The following is a 12,610-nucleotide window of genomic DNA, read 5'->3' on the forward strand; positions in this document are numbered from 1 at the left end:
TTAAAACATGGTTCGAGCTATTGAGGGTAAAATTACATAGAAATGATCTGAAGAGAAACAAAACTTAGTATTACTTCGAGTTAGCGCGAGGTTCGAGTCAGTGGCGAGGGTTCGAGTTATTGAAGTCGACTGTATACATGTATATCATTTTAAAACGATTTTTCTCTTATTCTGCGTTTTAGAGTATTCCGTGTATTCCGTATTTTAGAATATTCCATGTATTTCGCCATTCCGTCAGTCCGCCATTCAACCGAATAGCGTTACCCCCGATATTTTCATGTCCAAGAAAATACTAAACGCGAGGCTAATCAGTGTGCTAAGAATTGAACCTTTCAACTACATTTTAAAGCGCTAGGTACTAGTCCTTTGAGAAAAAAAAACGTAATCGGCGCGGCTTGGGCGTAATGAACTCAGTTTTCGCGACCAAGAGGTTCCTCGTTCTCGGGAGTGACTGTACTCCAATATCTCTTTTTTTTCCTTAAAGCCGGACATTGGACATTGACATGATGATTCTCGCCCGAAAAAAAAATTGGGTCACATTTCTTTCAATAGACCGCTGGCCAGAAGCGTCGACTCGTGACCCTACAACGCTCAGATCACGCTGAGGCCAAAACAGTGCGGCGGTTCGGGAATTTTTTCTTTTTAAGTCATCATCGCTTTTGAAAAATAACTTTACATTGTTTCACTAAACGCTTTCTGGCTGGGAAAAAGTTGTTTTCCTATTTGAGCATTCGTTTAGATTCCGCCGGAGTTTAGACAAATGACGTCAATGGACGCTGTCACGCGATGACATTTTCGAGATTCAAGTTTCGTTAGCAGATGGTAATTTCGAGTTATTTTCTTTTTCTGCCATTTTTCATCTTCCTTTCTCTTTTGATTCTACGTCCTTCTACTTAGGATGGTCTCTGAGCACCTAGCAAGGATTAAAGTGGCATTTACCACGCTATCCACGGCCGTATTGGCAACATAGAAGTGTTTCGCCGAAGTAGCAAGGTGAGGTATAAACACGGTAAACTTTGAACGCTGTGTACAACGTCAATATACTTTGGCCGAAAAATGTTCTTCCAGAATCGTAATGTATATTCCTCCAATGTCTGATTCATCACTGTGATTGCTTTCAACAGCATTGGACTATTGTAAAATAATTATTTTTAAATCAGCTCCAACGCTCTATCTAATTTGGTATGCCATATTTGGAAATTTATTTTTATTCACTTCGGCAGTTTTATTTATTTATTTAATTCAATATTTATCCAGGGGCATCCAATTTTGCAGAGCCTAGTTTAACAACACAAAAACAAAGACATTAAAACATTAAAACTAGATAAGTAATTAAGATACAAAGACAACATGTACCACAGGCGTTACTAAATGGCGCTTTAGCTTGGTTTTGAATTCACTGAGGGTCTCTACTTGTCTAATGATTCTCGGTGGGGTGTTGTAGGTCCGGGCACCGTTTATTCTGAAGCTACCTTGGTATTTACTAGTTTTTGCAAAGGGAGGGCGCAGCAAAATTAATCACGACTTCTGGTGTTATAGCCATGGAAAAGGTGCGTGTGTCTAAACTCTGAAAGTAAGTACGAAGGCGCTATTCCGTGAAGACACTCATGGACTAAGACGCATTTGAGATAATTTCTGCGTGCTTGTAGGCTGGGCCAGCCAAGTGTTGATTTTAACTCCTTAGCCCCGATAGATCGACCTTCAATAATACACGCGGCGCGTCTATTTAGCTTATCTAGATATATAGGCTTTGCTCCCAACCCCACAACTGTCGCAGAGAGGCGAACAGTAATCGAACAATGGCATGACTAAAGTATTGTAGAGCAAAAGAGCGGAGTTTTTCGATGTTTATCGAATGGTATTGCATTAAAAGGACGTTTTCTTCATCACTGTGTGGTTTTCTCATTATTTTGCGTTGTGATACAGTGATTTCTGAACCGTTTTTTGCAAGGGCTTATCTTAGGCCTGATTTTGCTGCTATCAGATGGAAAAAGTTTGCGGCTCGATATTTTTGGTTTAAAGCGAAACTGAAACAAAAGAAATTCATTTTTGAATAGTACTCAGTGACCTCTACTTAGGAGATAAAAATCGGCCGATTTTATTTTTTAGCCAGAAATCATCGGTGGTTTCTTAGGGGCAAGGCCTCTTAATACGTCGCCAAAACGCCCAATAAAAATGGAGGTTCTTTGTTTCAGAAATACCAGTGGAGTAAAGCTTAGCTGCCGTGACGCTGATTATGAGATGATAGTCCTTTCAATACTAACAGTCTGGTGGCTCAAGGTAACAGTGATGGTGGATGCGAGTGAAGGTATAACGTTTTCAATTCTTTATTTGATTAATAAACAACAGGATTTTCGTGAGTTCACGTGCAAAAATGTTGTTTTGCTTGTTAAATCTATTACCTTTTTGGCGTTCTCATTGCCGTCGTCGTCTTCCATAACACGTCGCGCAAGGAAATTTCACGTCGTGATCGTGCAGTGACCACAAAGAAGTGTACAAAAAAGCGTGTTGCATGTGGAAACATCATTGCTAAAGCTTTAAAAACACCAACCTCTCCTGCTTGGAGAAAGAACCCTGGTTGCGGGTGGTCACGAGGATCCCCCAAATCCGGGGGCAGACAGAGATTTACATCATAGGAGGAGAAGTAAAGTATAAAATTGTCGCTTTTGTGAGAAAGACACAAAATACACTGGAGTGCTTGCAAGCCAAAGAGGCATATGTCGCCGTCGTAAGAAAAAATTTATAGCCAGGGTTTTCCATTTCAAACACGTGCTTCGACCTGAAAATAGTTGTCCATAGTTGTTGTTGACTTGCGGAAAGTAAGTTTTACGAGGCCCTGCCAGGGTAAATTCCGACAAGCGACATGCCCCAAAAAGTAAGGACAGAGCCTAAAATCAAATCGCGACAAGAGAGAACCTGAACGGTGGTTTGGCTAATTTATCACCGGTCTGAATGCCAAGAAGAAGTAATTTTCGTCAACTTTCCTTGCACTTGAGAGATGTGTCAGTGAGTTTCAGTGGACCCTCCTGAGCGCGCATCGCGTTAGCCCTTCGCGTAGTCTTCATTTACGCAACCCTGCACAACTCCTGGGAGACCTGGGAACTAGATTGTCCGTCACATAGCTGAAGCTTTCTGCGCGCTTTACATCTCTTCCTCTTGTGATCACTACTTTCAGATAGACCATAATGCACCTTGTTTTCCCCCTCAGAATTTTGCATAACCATTGTTTCCAAATTCTCCAGGGTATTACAGTCGTCACAAGAGAAATCGAAAACAATGGTTATGCAAAGTTTTTTTTTTTTTAGAGGGGGGGGGGGGGGTAAACAAGGTGCATTATAGTCTATGTGAAAATGGTGAATGCTTTGCTTGTCCCTGGACTTGTGACATCCTTGTCGACCTCTGACGGACGGTGACAACGGTGGAGGGATCAGGGACCAGGTTACCTAACCACCAACCTTCCAACCGCTTTCACAGAGTAGATCACCGTTAACTGGCTTTAACGATTTATCAGGTAATGTCGCTAAGGCTTGAGCAAAATTGGAAATGGTCAAACAAAACCTTTCCTCATACTTGGTGTGTAGTTAGTACTTGGGATGAAACTAATCACTGTGGTATTTGTTTGATTTCTAACACAAACCTGCATTGAGCATCAGGGGGGGAGTTTAGGCCAAAAAAAGCATTTTGGGGGACAATTTTTACCTTGAAAGTCGAAGTCTTCTCAGGTAAATATTTCCAAGAGCAGGAAAATATTTCAAATCTGCATACATCGTAGCAAAATACCATCCTTCCTCTCAATAAAAATGCTATTTGTTTTTCTCAAGACCGCCCCTGACGGCGCCTGGTCATCGTCATTTACGAGGGAGGGGACACTTTTTTCCAAAAGGTAAAAAATAGTCATCTTCGGGGCATTTTTTTCCCTCACTAGCACTCCAATTTTAATCAAAATTAACACAGGATGTAAATATTTTACCCTCTGTGAATCGTTTGATGCTAAAAAGTCCGCGGGAACCTCATATCTTTGCATGCTAAGCAAATTAAAATGCATACCTGTCAGAAAATAGCAACTCGTGGCGATTTTTTGTGCGCCGTTTCTTGTCTTTTAAATAAAAGTAGGCGTGGCCGTTGGTATGTTTCCTATAGGTTGTATTTCTTTAAGATTTACCTTCAGATATCCTGCAGATTAGCGATTATTTGTTTTCAAAAACAGGCCTCCTGTTGTTAGCGGTTAAGTTATGCAAATTATTGTCTGAGGGAGTAACTTAGCAAGCAACTCTAATGTGACTTTGTCTAGGAAAATAAACGGTGTCGGACAGATTTATAATAGGCAAGTGATACTTAACATGCAATTAACAAAGCAATAAATACGAGAAAAACCTCAGAGGCAAACTCACTGATTAACACAGAAGTCGCGCTGGTTTCATTGATTCGTAACTGAGCGAGTCACCTTCAATGCACAGCTCTCGAGGTTCCTTTTACAGGGACATCCTGCCAAGTCACTGAACCTGCTTTGATTGGATGGACAAAAAAGCTCCAAACATGATCTACTTATTCTCTGAGCTCACCTACATCTTGAATAATCTCGGCAATTATTCAGTCAATTCGCGTGCTATCTGGCGAACAATTAATATTAATACCGATTCGATACCAATTTGTACTGGAAACAGTGTGGAAAATACTTTGAATTCACTTGCATTACTTTTGGAAATTAGAGTCAAGGTATAAAAAATACTAAGTAGCCAAAAATATAGCAGATAACTACAGGAAGTACTGTGTTTATGTTTCTTCGTGTTACCGCTGACTAATTCTATTGCTGGCAATAAGATGGGTGCGTTACGAGAACTTGAACGATATCAGCCTTTTTTCTGCTCATTACCCCAAGTTGAAGTTCGCTTACTATTTCCGCAAGATCTTTCATACTCATTTGAAGGAGTTTTCCTTTGCTTTCATTTTAAGATTGTACTTGACACATGTGGAACAAGGATACTGTCGACGATTGGCCACTTTTTGGTTTTGTGAGGCCTTCTTTCTACTGAAGTACGAGGCCTCTTGCTAAAAATTCTGTTACTCGAAAGAGACGATCGTTTTGATAATTTCTTGCTTTTCTCATGGTTAACGCAACTGTTTCAGGATTTGCTTTGAACCCCGTTCCCCTGTTCGCTGATCTCCGGTGAGTATATGATGCTGTAATGTAGAAGACGGAAGAAATGTTTTCAAGCACCCTTCCACTGGGCAGTAGAATAACGACGTGGTTTTCTGATCGTCAGAGGTAGAACTTTCGTAAGAGATGTTTTCTTGCTCTTCTGCAACTTCCTCGTCTTCCTTCCCACATTCTGCGGTAGAGAGCAATAGCAGAGGTACAAAATCTGCGTCTGTTAGGCATGCCTCAATCTCACTATTGGTGTCACCTGTTTTCGTTCCTTTTATAAAGAAAGAATAAACGTAAATTCATATAAATGTTCAAAAATTTACGTGCATAAATTTTCTACTAAATTTGAGATGGACCGTGTTGTGTACATCTTGAAGTTATACTGTTCTTTCCTTTTTTACTAAAATGATGCCTTTAACTATGACGATCATTAAAAGACACACACAAAAAACAAAACAAAACTAACGAACAAAAAAAAGAGCGAACGTTGGCAAAAATGCCGACAGTTCACTGATGAGTGGTTTATCATTTGACTTAAACGCTGACTAATTTACATTAGTTGCGAGAAAACTAAAGCCACAGGTACCTTTAAAAGCGGAATGTTGAAAAAGCCTGCCATTTCCGACTTTGTAAGCTCTGCACGCAGTGACACCATAAGGGATGAACGAAAAATTATTGAACGAACTAATCCCCTCCCACTTCACCGTGTTCTTCTTGGATACTCCACTTCTTTCCTGTCCAGATCTTATAACGTCCACTCTTATACCACTAATGCCACCATGACAGAGGATGGCTTCAAGAAACTCGTCTGGTGTGGTGACAGAGTTGCCTTCGTCATCAAAACGCCTTACGTGAGACTTGACTGGTGCTGCTTTTCTGTCACAGGCTCCCTTCCCCCCCTGTGGGTCACTAAAGTCTACAGTGCCTGACCCGGATCCCGGTCTTCTGACTAAGGGCGTTGCAACTTAGAATTGTGTTAGCACATTGAAAACACCCTGCGTTAACTTGTCGAAAATACACATCAGTTAATTCAGGATGCTGTTTTTTTTTTAACTCTTTAAGACATCTTGCTCCATCTTGGATACCACGGCAGTGCTACCTTGAAGCCCTGACTCCAGAATATGCGTAAGGGTTTGAGCCTCAAGATTGTCTTTTCGCTTTCTTAGACATACTGAGATGTGCCATGATATTCCCCGTTTTCCAAAAAAGTCTGGCCGTGCCTCCCTGTACTCAGCTGGCAAAAATTTCATGGCAAAGTCCTGCACAATAAGTACGGTATTTTCAGATAAGCTTTCAATAATTTTCAAGCGGCATTCATCTTGGTTAACCATTCTAATGTGATGTGATTTCCATGTTTGTATAGCTTCAATAGCGTTTTGTACCACGAAAAGATTGTCATCTCTTTCTTCCTCAGTTGGAAAGGGGGTGTTTGTCACTTCAGTTTGAATGACCGTTCTCTAAAACCTACAAATAAAACTGAACACTTTTGTAAAAAAGAAAATATCGAGAAATATCTTATAAAAACGCCAATTTTTCGAATGCTTGAAGACTGACAAGCATTGAGTGACTTCATATGCCACTTAGGTAGAATCAAAAGGTAATACTCGTAAGTTACGCACCTGCCCACTCAGTCTTTCGCGTTTACTGCAGAGGAGGTCATGGTTGTGGTCACGGCACGGTGCATGGAACTCTGCAGTATTTGGATCACTCGGAGCAAAATTTCTACAGTGATCAACAACGGAATTTGTTTGACTAATGTGGACCTACCCATACAAGATATAAAATCATTTCTGTTATTTTATGCAGTTAAAAGAAAGAGAGACTTCCGATTAGAAATGTATGTTAATGCTTGACGGGGTACCTAATTCTGCGAACGTAAGTTGTTGTTTTATCACTGTTGCAGATATTAAGGAAACTGACGGGAACAACGCCCTCCTTTCATTTGTTTTGTTTTAATACGCGCGAATGTTGCCTTCAATATTTTGAGCTGAACCGCACTATTCAAAGTAGACAGACTACAAATTATCTTAGTTGCTAAAAAAATATATATCTACGTGTCGCAACTGTTCATCAGTAGGATGCCTAAAATGCGTGCAATTCCACAATTGGTTTCGACTCCATTAAATCCTATACCAATTGCAGAACATTTTAGGAGGAGCCACCCACCATCTGAGCACAGTCACGGACAATGTATAAGTGCGGAAAATAACGCAAAGTAAAATTAAGACGTTAATAAACGAACTAAATGTACACGTCAATTAGATAAATAAACAAATCATGCGCGTGCTCAAAATAAAATTGTACGCGCACACGTACCGAGATACAACTGAGATACAACAATATGCAATAAATAAGTAATGTAAGGATACGATGGTGCAATTCAAGCCTGGATTGCTAATCTCATCTCCCGCAGGGCTGCACCATACTTCTCGACGATAAGACCATGGCGACTGAAGAATTTATTAAATGATTTCTGAAGTAGATTGGTTTCAACGCCTTGCTGTCTGAGTCGTAATGAAAGCCCGCGGAGTCTATTGATGAAGTCAACTTTGGACGTGCAAATTCTAGCATATCTCACCAGTTGAGATATATAATATACAATCAGAGGGGCAACTTTGGGAACAGACAGATTTTTTTAGACTTGTTTCACGTCAGGTCCTCAACTCCTGACGATGGAAGGTGCCCATATTAAGAGGTCGCAATACCGAAGCGACAAAAGGCCGACCGTTAAACCGGTTCTAACAACCCAAAAAATAATAAAATATGATAAAAGACTTTGAGAAAGTCTTAAGGTTTTTTAATGGAAACTGAAGGGGCTAAAAAATTAACCACTTTGCCATGAACATTGTTTCATCTTCCTAAGTAGATCTTTTTATTAGATTGTACGACCATTTAATTTTTTGACATCTACATCAGCTGGGGCTACATATTTTTCAGTTGCCGTTATCTGTTACTCCTGCACGAGTTCATCTAACTCTGATGCTTTACGATTCTAGCCACTTTGGATCCAGTCGTCAGTAGTACACTTAACGATATTTATATAATTTTCCCTCCCATCAGGCGCACCCGCGCGGTCGGGGAGCCTGCTAGTAATGCTTTTACCTTGTATTCACCCTTGAGGTATTGCTTTCCTTTCCTGAGGGTATGCTTCAAATCACAGGATTCTTCTTCAAACCTTGTAATTCAAATTTCTCAATGACAACTAAAAGTTCATCAAAGGCTTTTCCACCATCGGCAACGTAATAGTCGAGACCCTGAAGACATTTTCTTTCTGAGGCCGGGCATAAAGTGGACTTTCTAAGAAGGGTTCGTTTGCTTAATGGCTCAAATTCCTGCTCTTTGCAGAAAGTATTATACTGTTCAACAACACGGCTGGGAATCATTAGCCGACTGACATTCGGAATCTCAATTGTTTCTCCGTTTTCCATCTTAATGTTCTTTTTTCCCAAATGGCAAATCCTGAATAACATGACCGCTCGTAATAAAATCTATAACGTGATCAACTTTACTAGACTCAACTCGTTCTCTTGGAAGGCCAGAGCTTACTGGGGCAGAAGCCGAATTGTTCTTTATGCTTTTTCGCTTGAGTCACTTGATGTACGTCTGGTTACTTCTGGGATCAATTCTTGTAGCCGTTTAAATGGTAGTATATCGGCAATTATACTCAGAACTTGCCTTCTCTTTTCTGGATCAGACAGTTCATTATAGCTTTCGACCACTTCCATAAGAATACCTGTGTTTACAATAAGCGTTTGATCGTTGATTTCTCCTGCTGTAATGGAGTTTAATGTTGCTTTTAAAAGGTTATCTGTATGATTTGGCGCTAAGGTGTGAACAGTTTCGGTAATAACTTCCTTAACCTTGGAAACATAAAAAGGTTGGGGTTTTTTGCTTGCGGTTTCCCATGGAACTTGTGGGTGCAGGGAGAAGGTTCCTTTCCAGTTGACACCAGAAAGCAATTGAGGGCCCCCAATGCGTTTGCTTTAGTTTGCGACTCATCTTTGTCGTCGTCTCATTCACTGTGGCAAATACATGGAACACTCGGTTTCGTCTAGTGTCCTTGCTTCTGACGGTGTCCAAAATAAAATAGGGAACGTTTATCATGCCGACCCATACAGGTCCCGCACAGAGGGAGAGGCCAGCAGGGCTCGCAACCCCCCTCCCCCCCTTAATTAACTTTTTGTGCGAAAGGGGGTTTTCACGATGACGAAGATATTCTAAACGGAAGAGGACTGCACATCCCAGCTAACGTCTTTAATACACAACCCCTCCTGTAATCCAGTAACCACACAGAGGCGCTTGACTGCCGCAGCCGGAAGAAAAGAACAGGAATTTCAGGTGGGGGAGGGAGGGGGTTAATGTTTTTCAGTCGAGATGTGGAAGACGCACTTCATTCAGTTTTCCCTTGATAATACCAATTTCGTTCTCTACTAAAAGAAATCTCCTCATCTCGTCGTTTTAACCACAGTAAATCATTTATAAAAATCGAGAAAATTTATGTTATTGCAAAGCCATTTTGCTTTTTGATACCTCTCTTTCCTCGTTATTGAAATATTCTGTGCTTCGCCTGCAAATGCCTGCAAAAAAAGAAAATGACAGCTTCATAAAGTAGCCACAGCAACACTAATTACAAAGACGCCAGATAGACGGCAAAGATAAGAGCAAGATTACAAGGAAGCTCACAACAAAATTTATTAAGGCGGTATTCCTTAGCAATTATATTTGAGATTAACGGTTTACCGTTAAACTTTTTTTGTAATGTCTTCCCAGACTAGCAGTTTTTTACTTTAATTTAATGAAAATATTTTGCTTAAAACCCTTCCCACGAAAACCCTGTAATACAATTTATGTGGTCATCTTTTATTTAATTGGGCAGAGATGACGCTTTTTTAAAACAGCAGATCCATAGCATTTTCAAAATTGTTTGTTGTGCTCCTTGTATTCCCAGTTAAGAATTGAGCGTGCAACAACTAACTTGAGCCAACAGGAACAACTTTAGTGGTAAGAAAAAATATCTTCTTCGCAAGTGCACCATTTACTGCCCGATCGGCCTTAGCACAATCTTTTTTATGTGCCGCGACAGTTTCCTCTTCCAGTAAATGCCAAGACAAAAACGATGCAGAGCGCAAACCGTATGACATTGTTGGACTTTCTACTTGTCGAATAAACCTACCAAGGTAAAAAAAGGGAGTAAGGTAAGTCCAACTTTATAAAAATCGTTCACCTTGTGTGGCACAAAAGTGCCGCCAGAAAAAATTTAAATCATATAGTTTTTAAACTTGCCTGCGCGCAGCAATATTAAATCTGCCTCGGACTTCAGCACTCGGACTCCCTCAAATGCAACACTTGCAGATTTCCCGTAATATCCCGAGTACACCGATTAATGGTAGTTATTTCATCGTTATCAATAAATGCTTTTCAACGTAACAACGTGCAGTAGTTGAAAAGCTGTTTCATTACGGTTCGTAGCATTTTTTTCACATTTGTGTCAACCTCTTGTTCTTAATAACTCAGTCTTTTAATAGAGGTTACGTACCTACATTTAATTATACGCTATGAATATTTGTGAAAATATCAACGTAGAAGCGTTTTTGGCTATCTCGTGTTTTGAACAGCCGTTGTCTTGTCGGTGACCAGACCTATTATTAGTTCCTAAGTTAGTCTGAAGCTCTAATCCTCGGAACTCGACACCCTGCATTCGATCGAGGAGTACGTTCCCGGTTTTTTTTTTTGTCCCAATGGGTTTTTTATTCCGGGTTTTCGTACCGGGTAGTGTATCATTCCTTTGATTCTACTTTCTGTCGCGTTCCATATTATTTAAATGTTCGGTTATGTAGAAATTATATTATTTCTGTCATTTTTTGATATTACTTTTAAGATCATTTGTATTGTTGGACTGTATTGCTAATAAAGCAAGCGCTGGTCCATTGTGTCCATTAGGCACCCAGCAAGAGTAACACTCCATATATGTCGTTGTGTTTTCATTCGCGCTTTGCGCCCTGTGCGGAGGGTAGTAATGAATGTCTCCAACTTTGTAGGAACCGCAAGGCGTCTCATACTCAGGTTCTAGTCAAACTATGATCCCAAGTTCATATATCTGAGGAATACCAGAGAATAAATATGAACAAGAGAGGATAAAAGAGAAGGAGAAGGCATCCCCCATACGCACCCTATTCCATAGGTAATTTGTCTTGAGTTATTTTTAGAATCGGGATAAAGTTACCTCGCGCGCTGCGTGGATGTTTCGTGGAGGTTTTGCATGACTAAACGCCATGCAAAACATGTCGGGCGAAAGGCAATGAAAGCGTAAAGAGATCGAGAGCATTCCTCAATATTGAAGCAAAATGAGTCGGCGCTCACCTGGGAAAAGGGATTCGCTCCATCTCTTCTTGCGAAAGACTCTTGTTCCGTTTATTTGATTTTTTCGGCGCCTTTTTGCTAGATTTGGTGACGGTCGAACTCGGAGGCGGAGGTTTGGCTTCCCTGCACTTTTCCTCCTCTTCGCTTCATCTGCTGAACTATCATCGGAATAAGAGCTTTCTACGTTTTCTTGTATTTCACTCGCACTCTCCGTTTCGGTTACAGCTTCCTCCTCGCTTGCACTGACTTTTTCATCTTCTTCGCTAGAACTCTCAGCTAGAAACAAGCCAGGAATGGCGCTTCTTTTTAAATTTCCGTTTCGCTGACACAGCTTTAGCAGAAACCTCTCTGCAGTCGTTTTCGTCGACAAAACGAATAGCAATATTGCCTCCGCGTCTTCCGCCATTTTGTACTGCGTCAGTTCATGAAGGACGCGTGGCTCTGAGCGAGGGTTATCCACGCGGAACACGTTCGCGCTATGTGATTGGCTGTTGTCTAATCCCCCTTGGGATCTGTGTTCTTAAAAATAACTCGAGACGAATTACCTATGGAATAGGGTGTGTATGGGGGATGCCTTCTCTGTCCCCTTTATCCTCTCTGGGGTATGAACTATGGTGATATATAAAATGAAACAAAAACGTCCCGAAGTCTCCCGCTTCGTGAACAACGAATTTTGAATTATGTAAATTTCCTTGCGTGGATCTAACTTGCTTCCGATTGGTTTAAAATCAATCAGCTTCTGTCACAGCTCACACATAAGCACCATCGTGCCACAGTCCCTTTAAGAGAGGCGACTCGTTAATCGGCTCCCTTTAGAAAGCACTTTTGCTCGACTTCTTTACTACAGAATTTCTCTCTCTTATCACAACCGACGCCATCACATCATTGCTTTTTGTATGAAGTTTCTCTTTGTGTTAAATTTCGCAAGGTTTCATGAGATATGACTGAGGATTTAAGCCACTTCGGTTCAAATAAGAGTAATCCTTTCTTGACATACTGTAATTTTGACTTATCCTTTCTTAACACACTGTAATGTCGCCTGGTCCTCCACCTACTGTACCAACCTAAACTGTATTTACCTTATGCAAAAGCGTCTAGTGCGGC

At 40.7% G+C, this 12,610-nt stretch overlaps 1 protein-coding gene across 1 annotated transcript in view; it reads left to right on the forward strand.

Annotated features, from left to right (window-relative positions):
* The first annotated feature begins 2,209 nt into the window (after window positions 1-2,209).
* The window catches only part of LOC140948906 (uncharacterized), a 53,489-nt gene continuing 43,088 nt past the window's right edge, over window positions 2,210-12,610 (forward strand). Inside the window, exon 1 of the mRNA XM_073398170.1 lies at window positions 2,210-2,308. Coding sequence (XP_073254271.1) covers window positions 2,242-2,308 — 67 coding nt within the window. The 5' untranslated portion in view covers window positions 2,210-2,241. The remainder of the gene's footprint in view (window positions 2,309-12,610) is intronic.

Source organism: Porites lutea, chromosome 9 (genome assembly GCF_958299795.1).
Source record: "Porites lutea chromosome 9, jaPorLute2.1, whole genome shotgun sequence".
In the NCBI taxonomy this organism is placed as follows: Eukaryota; Metazoa; Cnidaria; class Anthozoa; order Scleractinia; family Poritidae; genus Porites; species Porites lutea.